The 17,942-nt window shown below is 46.0% G+C and overlaps 5 protein-coding genes across 5 annotated transcripts; 3 read left to right on the forward strand and 2 right to left on the reverse strand.

Moving 5' to 3' along the window:
* Positions 1–949: 949 nt before the first annotated feature.
* K441DRAFT_618469 (uncharacterized protein) lies at positions 950–2,462 on the reverse strand. Its single transcript, XM_067645836.1, has 3 exons — positions 2,304–2,462; positions 1,480–2,231; positions 950–1,422 (listed from the first exon to the last, which is right to left on the reverse strand). The coding sequence occupies exons 1-3, from the start codon at positions 2,416–2,418 to the stop codon at positions 1,102–1,104; spliced, it is 1,188 nt and encodes a 395-aa protein (XP_067499562.1). The 5' UTR covers positions 2,419–2,462; the 3' UTR covers positions 950–1,101.
* Positions 2,463–5,455: 2,993 nt separating this feature from the next.
* Positions 5,456–5,650, forward strand: K441DRAFT_581175 (uncharacterized protein; the record flags this gene model as incomplete). The annotated part of the gene is made up of 1 exon (XM_067644403.1): positions 5,456–5,650. A coding segment is annotated over one exon (195 nt), but the record flags the coding sequence as incomplete, so codon positions are not given.
* A 4,094-nt stretch (positions 5,651–9,744) lies between these two features.
* On the reverse strand, positions 9,745–12,208 carry K441DRAFT_618474 (Pkinase-domain-containing protein). The gene is made up of 5 exons (XM_067645837.1): positions 12,027–12,208; positions 11,908–11,975; positions 11,679–11,846; positions 11,026–11,627; positions 9,745–10,967 (listed from the first exon to the last, which is right to left on the reverse strand). The coding sequence occupies exons 1-5, from the start codon at positions 12,061–12,063 to the stop codon at positions 9,758–9,760; spliced, it is 2,085 nt and encodes a 694-aa protein (XP_067499564.1). The 5' UTR covers positions 12,064–12,208; the 3' UTR covers positions 9,745–9,757.
* Positions 12,209–13,322: 1,114 nt separating this feature from the next.
* K441DRAFT_707942 (uncharacterized protein) lies at positions 13,323–15,519 on the forward strand. Its single transcript, XM_067653750.1, has 2 exons — positions 13,323–15,009; positions 15,057–15,519. The coding sequence occupies exons 1-2, from the start codon at positions 13,367–13,369 to the stop codon at positions 15,283–15,285; spliced, it is 1,872 nt and encodes a 623-aa protein (XP_067499565.1). The 5' UTR covers positions 13,323–13,366; the 3' UTR covers positions 15,286–15,519.
* Positions 15,520–15,734: 215 nt separating this feature from the next.
* On the forward strand, positions 15,735–16,679 carry K441DRAFT_666726 (mitochondrial import inner membrane translocase, subunit Tim17/22). Its single transcript, XM_067649701.1, has 2 exons — positions 15,735–16,001; positions 16,073–16,679. Exons 1-2 carry the CDS (start codon positions 15,945–15,947, stop codon positions 16,424–16,426), a joined length of 411 nt encoding a protein of 136 aa, XP_067499566.1. The 5' UTR covers positions 15,735–15,944; the 3' UTR covers positions 16,427–16,679.
* Positions 16,680–17,942: the final 1,263 nt, after the last annotated feature.

The following is a 17,942-nucleotide window of genomic DNA, read 5'->3' on the forward strand; positions in this document are numbered from 1 at the left end:
TGGGCGCATCGTTGTAGCTCTGCTACAACTCCTACGGGAGGTGGACGAAGGTGTAGAATGCGTTAATTGCAGAGAGGGCGTTGACTGAGGAGGAGGCTCCATTACTACACCAAGGCAGGGAGTCGCGATAGAGGCCTAGCGGCAGAGGGGGTCACTCGAATCGCTCACCAAAATCAATCACGCATTGTGCGAAGCCAAATCTGGAGCCTCATCTGGAGGCCCACCGAACGATCGACTCAATTACAGATTCAACTGAACCACGGTAGTAGCCGCCACTAATTATAAAATGGGCGACGCTAAAATACGCACAGATCGAACAGATTCTGTAACGGAGGCAATTTGCAACCGAACGAACCCTAAGTTCGCCAATTGCGCCAAATGCGCAGGCTCTGCGCAGCCTGCGCGCAGCCTGCGTGTCAAAAACGTCAAATGCGTCAACGACGTCAGCGTCGACTGCAGCCATTTGGCGCCTAATTGACCTAATTGGCAGCATTTGATTTCACTTGATGGGTAGTTTGAAACCCAGCCTGCGAATATTTTTCCGATGTATTAATGCAAAGGATAGCTCGCTTTAAGGCTCTATAAAACGCTATAGAAAAGGTAAAAAAGGTCTCTTAATAGTCTATATAGGCAAATAAGGAAGTAGATAATAAGGAAATAGATAATAAGCTAAGTAGATTAAGCAATAAGAAGGTATTAGATAAGGATTAGGATAGAGGATATTGTCACCCGGGGATGCAGGTGTATGGTGTGTGAGGACTCCATAAGGTGGAGCAGTCACGAAGGATGAGAATATATACAACAGACGAAAGCAATCACGTGATCTCAGGAAGCTCCTGTGGATGTCCACGTAACCCCCCCCCCTTACCAACAGATATTAATATAAGTAACATCATTATGTTAATTAGGCGGCAGTTAGTACTAAAAACACCAAAAATATTAATATAGAGCCTCCATTATATAAAAATAAGGCTTTATAAAACCTTAACAGCGGTGTAATACCAATCTACACACGAGTCCTTCTTTTATGACCCACTTTTTGCGGTTGACACAAAGTTTCTATAAAAATATACAGTACACTATCATACAAACGGTGTATAACTATCGCCCGCATTCTTTCAGTGATTTGATACAAGGTAGCTCCTCCACATTTACACTACGAGGAGCTTCCTTACGGATGGTATCCACTGCAGCCGTCAGTCTCCCGTCAACAAGAGCTATGACACTCTGTGCGTCCTTAGGCATAGGCATATCTTCACCAAGCACCTCCAAAGACGCGATCCGCAAACCATACCACACAGGTATCCACGCGGGAATTTTGTGCTTTAGGGAATTGTAGTCCGAACTTCGTGCCCTTTTACTCTTGAACGACATGTCTTCCGAAATCTTCAGATCAGCAGAGAATAGTCTAGGAAGAGAGGTCTGTTGTTCAGAAATTAGCAACTACTATACTTCAAATTGAAATGGAAACGGAATTACCTTCAAGAAGTTGTCCTGCTTGAATGATGCCATCAAGCGAACAGCGTACATCTTCACCTTCCCATCTTTATCTTTCCCGTCTAGGTGTTTTGCCGCTCTTACGGCAGCGAGTTCCAAAGGCACTGCAATGACTAGTGGACTGGTTCGCGGATCTCCGAATTTCGCAAAACCGGTGCCAAGGTGTTCAGGCTTCTCCATCAGTTCCATCACCTGCTCCGCAAACGCCAACGCCTTTTTCGTACTCCCTGCTTCCCACCCAGATCGCGAGGCCATGTTATGAATGCCAATTAAGACGGCTTCCAAGACCTCTGGGCTCTTCAATGACAACCCAGTCGTTTTAACCTGCTGTAAAGCCCGGAGCACAATATGCTGCATACCTGCCTCACTCGCCCTCCGTATAAACTTGAGCAGATGTCGTGTTTTGAAATGTATTCCTGCCAAATGAAATCCTTCTAGCATCCTGACCACGTTCTCCCAATCTTTCTGATCCTTAGACAACTCGATGGCTTGTTTCAGCACTGTCCATCGTGATGGCACATCCTTTATCCGATCAATATGCTCGAGCGGCATCTCGACATCTCCAATCTGCACGTATATGGGTTCGTTTTCAAGCCTAGATGCATTCTTCTTTCGGTAAATGAGCTGTTGTTGATCGGAGTTGAGATGGGCGGGGAGCAGGATCTTGGAATTTAGAGTGGCTAGGACAGCGGAGAGTTCGGGAGATGTGCTCTCCTGAAAGACTGGCAGACTACCTGGGAATGACGTGTCAGACCTTTGAAGAGACGCAATGGGAATAGGATGAGACGGGGATTTCTTGGACTGACCAGTTTTCTGGCGGAACGCACTCAACGAGAAAGCGCGTGCGGAGGCATTGGTGCTCCAGCAGCTCAGTACGCTGTTGCGCAGGGCTGACTTGCAGCACCTCTGTGATACATTCATTAGAAAGGCTATGACGAGATGTTCGTTGATCTTGCGCGAGAGCCATGCGAAGGTTGATGTCTCCCGAAATATTTTGAAAACGGCCAAGCCTGTAGTCAGCATCCCTGCGTTTTCCACCTGGACTCTTTTTTCACTCTACATACTTCTAAGACATCCGTCAACTCTAACCCTCTTTCATGCTCGTTGCTATGACTGTTGAATGAACGATGCAGCCTTATTCTCGTCTTCTCACTCCTCCAGTGGAGCTTCGTCTGCATTTACGAAATTGTTTTCCTCCCAATCCAATTCAATGGGCCGAGAATCCCTGACACTTTTAATGAAAAGGCTCCCAGAGCTCTATTGCCGCTTCTAACATGCCATCAAATCAACGAAGATGCTAGACTAATCGCCTTTTCTCGCACAACTTCCCATGTCCCGAACATAGCAACCTCATTAAGGGATCGCTTACAAACTCTGCCATCACAGCTGCTTGAGCAGTCCGCTACCTCACCATCACGTTGAATCTTTCACTGGAACCAAGGGTTTTCGATACCCTGGATTCATCTCTCCCGGACATGGGCCTCGAGCAGCTTACTCTCATCATCCGGAAACCCAGGCCTATGGAGTCGAACAGAGGCCCAGAGAGCGACCCTTCCCATCTGCTTCGAGCGTATCCGTATATAATAACAAACTCCATTCGATTTGAAATCCACTCGCGGGATCTGAAGCAATATATCTCCCGTGCCCTTTTGAGACCGTCGAAGGTGAAGCGGTTCTCTATCCTTCACGACGGCTGCTTACCGCAGCACACAGTTTGCGCAGTTCTCCCAAGCCCTGGAAACCGTCATGAAGAGTCCTGAGCATAACTCTAACTATTGGGATGTTTCCCTACACGCAGAAAGGAACTGTATCGAGCTAGTTTCGATGCGGCGCTATTTTCATGTCTTTGAATGAAGTAGGGCTGTGCCATAACCGTATCATCCTGGGGTACTTCAGAATTCCAGGCGTGGAGGATAGTGTCCTCCAAAGCTGCGCGGTATTCTGATTATCCATATATCCAGCTTCCATAGGGCAAATAGAAGCAATGCACTTTTCAAAAGCACTTCGGACGTATCCAGCGTAGATCACCGGCTATTCATTGCAACCAGCTCTCCAGATATAATTTTTCCTTGCAAGCCCTCTGGCTTGCTGCGTGTATCAGTCACAAATCTAATGCCAACTTTCTATGACAGGTAAATCTCTGCTACTTGTTCTACCTACCACCTCACTATTATACTCTGTACTACATTGGAACGTCATTACTAGATTCTACTAAGACTATCACTAGCTCCTCTCAAAGAGGTAAGCCTTCAATATGGCTCGCTAGCTATGTACATTTCTATGTTTGCAATCCAATTTTACCGGACAATACGGCGAACTTGTAATTTACTTTTCAAGCCAGATCGATTCCTTGGTGTCCCCCAACTGGGTTGCTCAAAGTTCGATTATTTAAAGTTCAGATGGAGAAACTTTCTAAGTCTTGGTGTTGCATCCAAATTGCGAAACAGTATCTACTGGTCAAAACATCAGCATAGTGAATAACAGCGTGAATAAACTCTTTCGTCCCCAACGATCGCAAACGAAGATCTCCCATACATCTTACAGCATTAAAATCTATGCTAGGATGGTTCCTATATCCTACCTGTGTGGCCTTTTTGCCAGCATTTTACAAAACCTAGTCGCATCCAGTGTCAAGGTACACAGCTTAGTCCGGCATAAGACGGCAAGAACTTACTCTTATGGCTTTACAAATCAATTCTTCTATCCGAACATTCTACTGATCATTTAATTACATTGTCCATTCGAAATAGCACGGTCAAAATTTCTTTGAAAGAGTTTTTAGCTTACGCACTACGGAGTTGTTCTCTTCCAAGCCAGACGATCAACAAATGCATCCTGGGATGAACGGCCTCCCAGCCGAATTATTACTACAAATTGTAAGCTGCCTCGAAGATGCTGCTTACTTCTATAAAGTCCTTGTCGTGTCAAAAGAATTTCGCAAGGCCGCAACTCAATTTGTATGGCTGTTTTCAAGGATGCAGTCAAAGTTTACAGCTACAGGCTTTCTTGCAATTCTTTCTTCGAAGCCCGGATTCGAATTGGGTCCTAAAGACCGTTTCTGCTAGGTACTTACAGGGTTCGAAACGGTCAACAGCTAAACCCTTGACATTGTAGGCCAAGTCCTAAAGTTAATTAAACTACCAAATCGGGTCACACAACTATCCAAGGAAGTTCTTGGACACGAGGATTCACAACTTGCTCTATTGCTTCCTTTGGTGCCAAATTGGAGAACCTGTGCCTTCGACTTTCAACAATAGTCTCCTCATTCGGTATATCATCTTCGCTCGCTCTTTTTGAGCTTATGACTATACCCAGACTTGCTATTAAGCAAGCTGGCTTGACAGCTTGCTTGGCTTGCTTGATTGGTAATCAAGCAAGCCAGCAAGCCGAAGGGCCTGATTTGGGCAAGCCAGCAAGCCAGAGGAGGGCCTGCTTGCTTGCTTGCTTGCCCGCTTAATAGGAAATATATATATATAATTTTTGTAGAGACCTAAAGTTCGTGATAGACTTTTAGTGTTATAGTTAAAATATTTTAAGTATGCAAATAGAGTAAATAGGACTATTTAGGTAACCACTAAGCCTAATTAACTTGTTTTGCTGCTAAGCTCTTAACGCGTCTATACTCTAGGAAGTCTTCCTTACTATACCCCCCTAATAACGTTACTAATTTACTTGTTCTCTTTTATTCCTTTTATTAGCTATGCCTTAGGACCTTACTAAAGTAAATCTAAACGCGATAGCCGAGCCTATACTAATAATTATACTATCTAAAGACGTTACGCCTAATAACAATTCCTCTACGGATAAGATTAATAATAAGACTAATTACAACGGTATTAACTAGGACCAACTTAAAGCCTACTAGTAGCTATATAAAGCTTTAGAAAGGAACCCTAGCTTTATTTATAAGTATAAATATCGGCTTTAATATCGTGTTAGTAAGCGAATATATTAGGAGTGCGCGTATTATTATCAGCACTCTATACTAAGTGGCCGATTTAATATTACTATAGCTATATCTGCTTCTAAGAGACACCTTATAGAAAATAAAATAGGCTACGGATACAATAAGTATGGCGAGATTATATTTAAGATAAAGAAGCGCAAGGTAATAGTTCTAGAACTTCTTTATAATAGGTATATAATTTCTTAGGGACTTATAAATAAGTTTATTAGCGGTTTTAACGTAAAGCGCTTTAAGTAATTAGTAATTAAATAAATAACCGTAAACAATTACCCTTTACAAGAGGTTAAAACACCTACTTTCCGCCATATAATAGCTACCGCGAATCCTAATGCTAAGAGCTGTATTTAAAAGAACCATTAATTAATTCGCGTTTATATAATGGTTGACTATAAAGCCTACTAACTAGCCGTGTATAATAAACTTGCGAATGCCCGCTTAAAGCTTTACTTCTTATTTAATGGCTAGACTACACGTAGCGGTAAGCACTTATTTACTAGCGTCTGCGTTTATTATCTTAATTATAAGGGCAGAGTTATTAATTACTTAATTGCTCTACTAGAGCAACTCGGTCGCTATACTAGAATTAACTACGCTGCGGTAATTGGCGACGTTCTAGCTTATTTTAAAGTTACTAAAGAAAGCCTTAGCTATTTTATTACTAATAACGCTAGAAATAATAACACCTACTTAGATTATCTAGCTACCGTCTTTAATTTTAGAAAGGATAATTAGTGTATTTAGTGTGCGGCTTATACGCTTAATCTTATCGCTTAGTTAATTATATTTAGAAAAGATAAAGACGCGTATAAAAACGATTAAGAGAACGTACTGGTAAGTTAGTGAGTTAATATTATCTTCTTGCTTACTTACTAACTTCTACTACATAGGACGAAGAACGTTTCCTCAAAGAATAGTAAAAAGAAGGCCCCCTTAGCGTCCTTATTAACATCCTTAATTCTATTAATACACTACAGCTTTATTAACTATTTAAATCCTACTAAAAGGCTAAGTAAGAGGCCTTGCCGAGCCCTAATTTTAAAATACTAGAAATAGTAAAGCTAGTTAAGACTAGGTAAAATAGTTATTATAACGCCTTCTTATAAGCCGTCGTCCTTTACGGTCTAATTAACTTAATTATATAATATATAATTAATAAATATAAGAAGGAAGCAGCTCCTCTACGCACCAGACAAAAAAAGGTCCCTCCACTACCGCCCATTATAGCAGCCGGCGCCTTAAACAATTACGACTAGGGTGTTATTAATAACTATATTAAGATTTTATTACTAATTTAAGACGCTATAAAGATACTTAAAGCTAGAGGCAGGTCGGGCCTATATAGAGCAATTTAGGAGGTTATTCCTATACTTAATTAGCTACTTAAGCTTTTTAAAAAAAAGAAGGATTACGTAGTTAACGCGACTTTAGATAACTACCCAGATTAAGACGCAATTAAGGATTACTATATAATTAACCTTAATCGCGGCTAGCTAAAGCTACAGAAGTATTTTAAGAAGCTTAATAATATACCCGTTTACTACGTAGCTATTCTACTACATCCTTAGTATAAGCTCTTCTGCTAAAATACATAGGTAGATTACCCGGAGTAGTTAATTAAAGGTAACGCATTCTTTAAGAAGCTCTAGCTTTAATATATAGAGCGACCAAGTCCTTCCTTAAATACTCTATTAGCTTATCTACCGTTAAAACACGCGCACGCATCGTCAGCCAGAGACAATTATATTTATACTAATACTAGCCGCATAGCTTAAAGCTTTATTAACGCGTTAGATAAGTATAAAGCTTAAAAAACTCTGCCGCTATTACTAGACAATTACCCACTAACAAACGACCCTATACTCTACTGGTGGTAGGAACAAATAACCCAGCCAAAGCTTATATAGATGGCTCTTAATATATTAACTATACCGGCTATAAGCGACGACTATAAACGGGCGTTTAGTAAAGCTAGTAATTTACTAGAGCCATATCGCTTAAAGCTTCGCCCTAATATTATTACTGCCTTATAGTATAATTACAGCTATTTAAAAATAGGCTTTAAAAAATCTAGTAGATAAGGTAGTAAGTTCGCCGCGATTAGTATAACTAGTAGCTAACCGTTAGAGTTACTAGTAGGATCTTCCTCCCTACCAAAGCCTTCCTACTACAGCCTTCCTCACCACCATGCCAAGCCTTGCGTTAGACGCCCTCGGCCACGCAAGCTTCCTTATTACGTTATCTCTACATAATCTCATATTATAATGACTACAAATCGGGGCTGCGGAGGAGCTTTTTAGCCAAATCAGTGGCTTAGGCTTAATTTTGTATATTACTCTAAAATTTCTATATAAAATTAAACAAGCCTTCAAGCAAGCCAAGCAAGCCGACTATTTAACCTATCAAGCCAAGCAAGCCAGCTTTAGGTATGAAAAGTTTCAAGCCAGCAAGCTAAGGCTTTCCGGCTTAGCTTGCTTGCTTAATAGCAAGTCTGACTATACCTTCCTTATTGTCATCACTCAAAGAACTTTCTCTTACCTTTCATGGTCGACCTAACGTAGGAAAAACATGGAGTTCATCTGCCCAATATTCCGATTTCCCAGTCTAAGAAAGGTAGAATTTCATCATTTAGTTCTAGGTGATCTACCGTGCTACACTTGCCCAGAAGGTATCTCTGGCATTCAAAGGATAATACTAGACCACTGTTTCCTCAGTGACATCATGTTAAGAAATCCGCCGGTAACACGCAATGCCCTCCACGAGTTTTCTTGGACATTCGGAGACATGGATCATTTTGAGGACCTAGCCAGCTATTCGGAAATACCTCTTTGTGATTTTTCAACGCTTCGCAGCGCCCTGGACCTACGGAAAGATTCCTTAGTGAATCTAGACATCAACAGTCTTGACAATTTTGTTAACAGTGATCAAGTCACAGGAGAACATATTTAGCACTTTCAGCATTCGCTTTAGTCTCAAGAGACATCTCTGAACCGGTCCCAGAGGTTATAACAGAGCTGCCCACACAATCATTTTATTACCAATTTCGACCAGGGCGGTGGCTGTCTATACTTGGGAAGATTATCAGTGGGGAACTACGACACTGGAAGAGGTAGCCAGCAAAACCCGCGAGATACTTGCGTCTTCATTGAATGTTATGCCAAACTTAGAAGTTCTGGAGATAAGTGTAGGTGAAGTAAGATATGAGCCCACTCGGTACATTGGCAATATAATGCTTGTCGAAAGTTTTCAAGCAGAAAATGGTGAGCACTGCTTCTGATATTTACAGCCTTGTAGGATCATGGTGATGGTTTATAATACTCTTTCGCTCTAACATATAATTTACCGCATGGCCTAAATACATGTGCTAACTATCTTCTACAGAAGGATGCAAGTTTCTTGAGTATAGACCGCCGCAGGATATGGCAGGCGATCTATCGTCTTCATCGTAATTGGAGATTATGACACCGTCACCAGATATACGAAATGGTTCATCGAAAGATTTAGTGGCTTGCGATAATGAACCTACGGGTTCTTCAGCGGGTGGGTTCCAGGGGCCTTCCGGCTATTGAAGGAAAATCCATGTGTGCATGCGTGCATCTCAATTATTGCGCTTCGATTTCAACGAGTGTGCACTCATGCAATCTTTCGTATGCATTTATCCTCCAATTACCAGCTAGCAGATATCTCTTTTATTCTTATACATCTGTGGAGCTCTTACTGGCCTCCGTCTCAATTATCTACAGGGCTATAGAATATAACCGTCTCCGATTTCCCAGTAAAATTAATAAGCCTACAAGCATCGTCAAGAACGCTCTAGAAGAACACTCATCGCATCATCAAAGCACATGGGGTTCGGTACGTATTAGAGAATATCTCATTCTCATCATCTCATTCCATTATATACATACATCCGTTCGCCACCCCCTCTTCAACTCCATCTTCGCTCCCCTGATAAGAAGGCACGGCCGTCACCTCTCATATTATCCAAGTAATAGTCTAAAGGCTCCATGGGTAGCAAACAGTCCAAGCAACACAAACAAGCGAGCAATACTAGTCAAACGCCAATCCAAATGCAAACTTAGTGCCGCAATCATGCAGGAAGAGAAAGCAGTGAGCAAGAGACATAGCTCCAGCAATGCTGCACCAAACCGCCAACCAAGGAAAAAATTACAAGAAGCGAAGGGGTGAAGGGAGATCAAACTTTTCTTACAACACGGTCCTGCAGCTCACCTCTCTCTCGTCCATTAGTGACCGTCGCGGTACTTCAAACCCTGGGGCCGAGCCGCAACGACCTGTTCATGATAACGGCCACCGGCTTCTCAGCCCCTCCATCCACCGCCCGTACAGCACGTCGGCCAACAAGCCGGCATGCTCCATCCCCGGCTGCACATGGCCCGGCAGCTTCTTCTCATCGAGACCACCGATGCTATATTCGCGCTCCAGACCTAGCCCCACGGCGCCAGACCCAACGATCGCGCTCTGCCGCCGACGATGATGCGACTTCAGATGCGGGTTATTCTGCGCCATGACGAGCTTCGGCCCCTTCTGCGGCGAGCCCGTATGCGTCGGCGTATGCGTCGGCGTCGGCGTCGGCACTGACGGGTCCTCAACCGCGCGGCTCTCACACACACACGTCGCGCCCGACAGCGTCGTGCCCGACAGCGAGGCCTGGACAGCCGGCGCGGCGGCCGGTGTCGCGGCTTTCACGGGGCTGGACGGCACGAACGAGACGCCCAGCGCCGAGGCCAGTTTCGAGTCGCCCTGGATCCGGTCCATGATGGATCTGAGGACCAGGAACTCGCCTTCGGGATCTACTCGGTCGAGGCCGGCCCATGCTTGTGCGACGCGCGCGATGGCTTCGCGCTGAGTTTGCGAGCCGCTCTGCGCGTAGCTTTCTTGGAAAGCTGGGTCGAGGACTTTGCCGTAGGCTCTGCGGCCGAGGAGCGCTTCTTTGGTGATTAGGGTGCGCGGGTGATCTGATGGTGGGATGTTCTCTTGGTTGGTGTCTGCAGGATGCGTGGAATTGGGCGGGGAAGGCCGGAAGGTCGGTGCCTGTGGGTTTGGATGGAAGGGGTGGACGGGTGGGTTTGAGCAGAGCGCGGCTCTTCGCTCAGCGGAAGACACACGCTTGAATTGGCGGACTGTGGAAGGGGAGTTGCCAAATGAGAGATCAACGCCTAGCGGATGCTTCTGCTGTGGTTGCTGGTTGCTCACCCGCCGCGCTGTGGGCGTGGAAGATGACGGGACGCGAATGGCGGTTGCTGCGGAAGCTTTGCGCTGCGATGATTGGCGGTGAGGTGTTTGACGCGGGGATTGAGTGATCTCGCCCAGCGGTGTAGCATTGAGATCTAACCGCTGCATAAGAGACTCGCAGGACTCGGTGTCGTTCGAGGGTACACGAGCAAGCTTGCGTCGTTTCGAGGTATGACGAGTCGGTGCGATTGTTGCTGGCTTGATGGTATCGAAGACCCATTCGTCTTGTTCATCGCGTGGGGAGATATCGTGCCTGTAAATGTTAGTTAAAATCTTGTATCCGTGATTATTCGAGATTGACATATACTGACATTGTCTCCTCGTAGTATTTCGGATGTGATGTTTTCTCCTCTTGGGCATCATACATCTGTTTTCGTTCAATAAGTTCACGCATCGCCTCTACCTTCCCAGCACGTTGGATGAATTTATGCCGTAGGAGCTCCTTTGCTGTGGGTCTTCGATCTGGATCCTTGATCAAACATGATGCTACGAAATCCTTGAACTCCCGACTCCAATTGTTCCCTTCTAATCGAGGAGCAGGCGCTTTAGGTATCAAGAATAGCACCTTCATAGGATGTGTGCCTGCATTTGGTGGCTCTCCATTAGCTAGCTCCATAGCAGTGATACCTAATGACCAAATATCTGCCTTAAAGTCATAGCCCGCCTCTTGGATGACTTCCGGCGCCATCCAGAAGGGTGTGCCCACAAAGGTCATACGTTGTGATTTGATATTTGTCAATTGTGCTGCTACCCCAAAATCCGCAATCTTGACTTTTCCGGCCTGTGAGAGAAGAGTGTTTGCGGCTTTGATATCGCGGTGGATCTTTCCGGTCTGGTGGAGGTAGTCGAGGCCTTGTAGGAGTTCGCGGCAGACAATGGCAATGTGAGCTTCACTGAATGGTCCGGGTTTCAGCTGTTTGAGTTAGCCCTTGCACCCTTTCTGGTCCCTTCTAGCAAAATATACCAAGTCTAAGCAAGAACCTCCACCTAGATATTCCATCACGATCCATAGCTTGACACCTTTCACGAAGCTAGTCTTATATTGTGTAACGTAGGGACTGGCGCATGTGCTGAGGAGAGAGATCTCCTGCTGGATTTCTTGTAGTTCATCTCCGCTACCTTCCAGGTCGATCTGTGGAGTCGGTCAGAAGTGGACAAGAGGTTGGTTGTTGCATTGCCCAGTGACAACATACATGCTTAATAGCAACGAGGTCGCCTGTAGACTTCTCGATAGCTTTGTACACTACTCCAAAGCTTCCACCTATGCTTATTGTTAGCGGGTATCATTAAATTATCGAATTTAAATACTTACTGCCCAATTCTTCGAGTACCTGGTAATTGTCGGCCATTACGCGCTTTGTTAATAGTGTTGTTGTATTATTATGACGAAGGCGCACAGAGACTCGGACCCCGATCCAGTGCCAGGTTGGGAAGAAGGACTGCTGTCGCTTTGGAGCAGAGACGATCTAGCAATAAGAGGGATGAGGATGGAGCTGGTGAGGCATAAGATGCTATATGGTCGCGATGATTTGCGAGTGTGTATTTGGCGACCCTATCGATAACTGGCATGACAACCGCGCGTAAGCCCCAAATAATACACGCACGTTTTCCGGGTTTCACCTTGAAGCCGGAAACGTGGTGAGGGCATCATTTGGAGACTCTGATTTCAGTCTTACAAAAGCTGTTCTTTCGTAGTTGTGCTACATACTCCTGGTGGTGTTGGTGAGAGAGCGCTTCCGTACCTGCAGTAGCATTCTTTTGCCCTGGTCGCCTTCTTGCTGGGCTTCCGCAGCGGTTCTATGCAGGGCCCTAGGCCTGCATCCTTCGCGATCAACCAGTAAAGTGCGCCACTTGCCCGGTTGTTCCAAGGTCATCAGGCTCTCCTCCACTCCACCATAGCCGTAGTAAACACACTACCTTTTTGGGCAAGCGTCCGCATTTACACATAGACCTGGATAACCATCAAATTGTGGCTTCCGAGGGGCCGCACACCGTCAGCGGCATCAAGTTTCTCGATCGCTGCGCTAGAGGTGTTGGAAGAGGATTGCGCAATGGGTGAACCAATAGTTTGACGGCGGGCAAGGCCCGAACGACAACCACACCCTTTTAACCGCTTTGCTATGGCGTCCTTTCGATGAGGATTTTCTTAATGTTTGACGATGGGCACCATTCCATAGATTCCAAGGCACTCACGAGAAGGAATCCAGATGGACGAGGAGGCACTCCTGTTAATCTCGGAGACGTGCTTGATGGAGCATGCAGGGTTACGAAAAATAAAATTTTACCGCCTCTTTCCAGCCGCTTACTACGGCAAGCCTCAATGGTATGGGCTTCATGAAATTCGTAGCAATATAGCCACCTTGTAATTCCTAGGGTGGCACATGTTTGCATTCCCAGTAGAGATGAATTGTCCGATGAGCAGCTCGGTCAACAAGCAAAGCACTCTCGTGGAGCAGCATCCCGCACCACGGCGTCTTTTTGTTTCGGAGAAGAGTTGGTGCCAAGAGGTAGGTGCTCAGACCCATGTTGCGCAAGCAAGGAGCGGTGTGTTGATTCCAAAAAAGGCCGGTGCCCCGCCGGAACTAAGAGGGAATATACGCTCGATCTCCCGCCTCTTTTCTCCTCAGCTATGTCCTCTCCAATGCACCTGGAATGGGTGTCTGTTCCGCTGGCCCCAGCCTCCTGACGGTGTGGGTTTCGTGGCTGAAAAAAGGACTGGTGCTCAGGGTTCTCGGTGTGCCCATAGCATTGTTTGCTTGGCACCTGGAAGTCTATGGTTATTCGCAGACTTCGCTTGTTCTCCAACGACTATCACAACGAATACGATTCCCAACTTTGTTTCTCTTCCTCCAAGACCATGNTATGAGCCACTTCTTCTTTGTAGGAGGAGCAGACGTTATGGACCATCTTACTGAACAGAAGACTAGGGCCATGCGTAAGCGCGCTAGCACCCAAAATGAGGTCGGTCGCTTTCTTGCCTCAGGGGTCCCGTCAACCCCCATGGCACCGCCCCCAGCAAAACAATTTGAAACACCATCCAATTCTACAACAACAAACACTCTCTCTGAATTATCATCCATCCCTTCCACTTGCAACTCCGACTCCATGACATACTCACAGGTTACGAAGCAAGGGAAGCGGCTTTCCCTTCATTTTCCCAATCAACCCGCCGCAGGCAGCACATCGCCACGATCCACGCCACGATCACGACCGCAATCATGGATAACCACGCCCATAACATCACCCGAAATTGCCCCATCTCCAACCGAGGGCAATTTTCTTACAGTTTTAGCAGCTCAGGAGCGCCGTGTGTTCGAGCTGAAAGAGGAACTCGTCAAAGCTGAACATGACTTGGAACAGCTCAAGAGACACTGGGCCACACACGAAGCTATGAAGAAACGCAACGACGTTAGGCGTGTTCAACAGCTTCAACCTCTTACTACTCCCTTTCCCAACTTCACCGCCGCCGAGGACGGTGATGAAGATGGGTCATCGGTGTGGTTGCAGAAAGAGATGGAGCGGAGAAAGGCACTCCTCAGTAATACAAAGACATCCCAAAGGAAGGTCTTCAGTGGATCACGTCACACAAGGACTTTGTCATTACTGTCACCAGACAAAACAAACTATTCTCCGTCTTTCCCCCAACCAGCCGACATTCGTCAATCGCTAGACGAGCAAGTCAAACGAGCGCCACTAGCACGATCCTCCACGACACCCAATATCGCCACCCAAGTTGCCAACACTGTCAAAGATGATAAGTATGATTTGGGGGGCATACAACGCGATGTTATCCTACGAACTGGAAAGCAAATGGCCTCTGACTTCAAAGATGGCCTCTTGACTTTCATTGAAGATCTTCGTCAAGCTACAGTTGGTGAAGAAGCAATCAATGGGGTACAAGGAAATGCCCCAGACGCAGCAAATGGCCAGCAAACAATCAAACAGCAGCCCGGTAAGGCAAACCAAAAGGGTGGTCCTACTCTCAACCGAGCAAATTCCTCGAAGGTATCGAAAGATGAGAGCCCCGACCTGATCGATATTGGAGGGTCTTTTTGGAAAGAACATGGCTTGAATGAGCCAAGATCAACCTCTCCCGCCAAAGTTACAAAGGCGTTAAAAGGTGGCAGAACGCCTCAGAAGGTAACCCAAAAGCTCAGCGATGATTTCGAAGACAGCTGGGATACCTGGGACACACCGAATGATAAATACACAGCTGCTTCAAGCGGCAACAGTTCCGACTCTGACGGGCCTGCTTCTCCAACCTCTGCTAGAAGCAGCCCGAGAACTAGCACAAGGTATGTACCACATCGTCTCCATTTTCAACCTACGCTCACCAATTCAGCTCCGCCGGTTTCTCAACACCAGCTTCTGAACCACCAGCACGTCATGCTAACCGTGAATCGATTCCGTGGCCAGCACTCACAAATCTCTCACCAACCCAGCTAAAGCGCACAGCATCGCATTTAATGAAGGAATGGGAAAAGACTCTGACGCCTCCGCCTGAGTCACGACAGGCTACGGCAAGCGGTGATTACATTGGAAGATCACCTTCTCCAGTTGAGAAAGATTGACATGGAACGACATATGAGATCAAGCGTAATACGACATCACGCGATCGAGACGAAAACTTCTATTCAAGGCGGGTCGTGAGTTTTGATTAGCATTTTGGCGGCTTGAGTAGACTAGATTTCTGAGATTTGTCTCGAGGACATCAGAACGTCGTTTCCTGTTCATATTCTCTCTTTTAGGATATTGGGTAGCATTGGATAGGAAGAGATTAGGTTATGCCAATAATAAAATATCTGAAATCATGCTGTCTCCCAGTGAATATGTACGCGTATGAGTTACCTCTTTACTAACGGCGTACTCTGCTCCTGCGGCACTCCATCGGAACGCCGGCGGCAAGTCCCGCCTCCGCAAACCAAAAATGTTTCGAGTGGCCGAAACGCCGTCGAAGCTTTTTTCAACGTTAACCGTCGCAATCGCACAACGACCGCATGATGGCTCTCCCAGGAGGCATGCCGCACGGAATGGGCATGGGTGGAGCGAATGCTGGCATGTCAGAGCAGGAACGGCAGATGGTCAAATACGTGCGATTCCCAACACCTAATCCTAAATCTGAGTCCGCCACAATGCGAAGGAAAATGGATACTCAGAAACGAGCCAACGCTGACACTACCTCTACGAACAGATGCAAATGGGCATGGAAAGCTGCGTCGGCAAGACCATCATGTCCGGCGTCATGGGCGCTGGCTTGGGCGGCATGTTCGGGCTGTTCATGAGCAGCGTAAGCCCCCCCCTTCCTCCCCTCTCCTCGGACTAGACTAGGCCCTCCTCTAACTGCAAACTCCCTACCAGATGCGCTACGACACCCCCCTCACGCCCCAAGGCGCCGAAATCGCCTCCCTCCCCATCCGGCAGCAGCTGCGACAAGGGCTGCGCGAAATGGGCCGCGCCTCCTACTCTTCGGCCAAAAACTTCGGCATGGTCGGCGCTATCTTCTCGGGCACCGAGTGCTGCATTGAGGGCTTCCGGGCGAAAAACGACCTGTACAATGGCGTTGCGGCGGGGTGTATCACGGGCGGCGCGCTGGCGGCGAAGGCGGGACCGCAGGCTGCCGCTGTGGGGTGCGCGGGCTTTGCGGCGTTCAGTGCGGCGATTGATTATTATATGCGGATGCCGGAGGATGAGAAGAGTAGGCCGATTGCGTAGAGGTGGGAACGGAGAGGGAAAGGGGAATCTTCACTCTACGTTTTGAGGATAGAAAGAGTGGGCGTTTTTGGCTCGGTTGGGTTTGCGTCTGGGCTATACTTATTGGGTCCTCCATTGGAATATTGCATTGGGTGGCGCATATGGATAATACAATGTAACGGACAGGTCTGTAAAGTATTGTATCATATTATCCACCGCAACTTGAGAGCATTTCACAAGATATTATAGAGTTTATGAAAGGAGAGATCGGACAGTCTTGTCTTTTGGTTTTGGACACCACCTCATGACCTTATACCGTAAAGCTTCAATCCTAAGAGGTAATATAACACCGTCATGTGGGCCAACTAAGGATATAGCAGTAGGTGCAGCCAATCCTCATATGATCGCTAACATGTGTTTAGGTGCTCATTATTAATCAAGATAAACACAGCCAACGAGTGGTCAAAAAATAGAGAAAAAAGGGCTGAAGGGACTCAATATTCTACCTTGGCTAAATAAAGTTCTTCTGTGTGAAATGGTACAGCCTTAGAGTGGGAAAAAGGAGGTATTTATTAGCCAGAGAAGGGAGGATAAGATGCAATCAGCTACCCCCAAAATCGCCCCGGACTCCTACTTGTCACCTACCAGATTGTAGGATCGATCTTGGTTACCCAGGCAGCGATATCTGAGACTTCAACACGCTTCCTATCTCAGCCAGTCTCAACACCCCAGATCTCACTATCCAGCTTTCCAACTTCTTCAGCGCCCCATGGGTTCCAAGGTTTGCCGTTGATCTCTTCGATCAGCTCTCGGTTCTCATCAAACCAGAAGTAACTACGCGAAAACTTAACGCCTAAATTTAAAGAAACTTAGTGAGCTACAGGGCCTATAAGGCTTTAATAGTAAACCCTTAATATATAGCGAGCTAATATACTACGCTTTTATAAAGCTACGGATAGGTAAATATCTTAAATACGTTCTCTTATCCATAACCCCCTTAAAGTAGTACGAAATAATACTTAGATATAATGACCCTTTAATTAGCTAGGTCAAGGAAATATAAAAGTTCTATACGTCTTACTACCCAAGCTAGTGCTTAAAGTATTACTTACCCTATCAATACGTATACAACTACATAAACTTGATATAATATAAATTACCCTTACTATAAACTCTAAACTAATATAACAAATCTATAAATATTAACTACGGTAAGAATACAACGATATTATATTACTGTGAGGGGGCTTTGTAGACAGGGGGCTATAAGGCAGGATTGTGGAACAGGATAGATTGTAGAGGAGGCGAATCCTTGAGAAGGTAAGGCCTCTGGGAGAGACTATATACTACGGGCACGTGACCGACGGCCATCCGAGGGGTGTCCGGGGGTTGTCCTAAAGGCAACCCGAGGTGACCGCAATATTATCCCTTACAATTACCCCTAAAAATTCGCTAGATACGAGCTAACGTATATAATGGGGTTATGAAGGTAACCCTAGTTATGACCGATCTACATTACCGCCTTCCAATTTAGGCT

Source organism: Cenococcum geophilum, assembly GCF_001692895.1.
Source record: "Cenococcum geophilum 1.58 unplaced genomic scaffold K441scaffold_50, whole genome shotgun sequence".
NCBI lineage: Eukaryota > Fungi > Ascomycota > Dothideomycetes > Gloniales > Gloniaceae > Cenococcum > Cenococcum geophilum.

What these genes read in the sequence shown, in the direction of transcription:
- K441DRAFT_618474 (XM_067645837.1), bottom strand. Translation starts at nt 12,063, where the DNA reads ATGGCCGACAATTACCAGGTACTCGAAGAATTGGGCA. An exon ending in GGTACTCGAAGAATTGGGCA is followed by an intron (nt 11,976 to 12,026) that starts GTAAGTATTTAA and finishes CAATAAGCATAG; the next exon opens with GTGGAAGCTTTGGAGTAGTG. An exon ending in AAATACTACGAGGAGACAAT is followed by an intron (nt 10,968 to 11,025) that starts GTCAGTATATGT and finishes TAACATTTACAG; the next exon opens with GCACGATATCTCCCCACGCG.
- K441DRAFT_666726 (XM_067649701.1), top strand. Translation starts at nt 15,945, where the DNA reads ATGTCCGGCGTCATGGGCGCTGGCTTGGGCGGCATGTTCGGGCTGTTC. An exon ending in TCGGGCTGTTCATGAGCAGC is followed by an intron (nt 16,002 to 16,072) that starts GTAAGCCCCCCC and finishes ACTCCCTACCAG; the next exon opens with ATGCGCTACGACACCCCCCT.
- K441DRAFT_618469 (XM_067645836.1), bottom strand. Translation starts at nt 2,418, where the DNA reads ATGAATGTATCACAGAGGTGCTGCAAGTCAGCCCTGCGCAACAGCGTA. An exon ending in TGCGTTCCGCCAGAAAACTG is followed by an intron (nt 2,232 to 2,303) that starts GTCAGTCCAAGA and finishes CGTCATTCCCAG; the next exon opens with GTAGTCTGCCAGTCTTTCAG. An exon ending in AGCAGGACAACTTCTTGAAG is followed by an intron (nt 1,423 to 1,479) that starts GTAATTCCGTTT and finishes TCTGAACAACAG; the next exon opens with ACCTCTCTTCCTAGACTATT.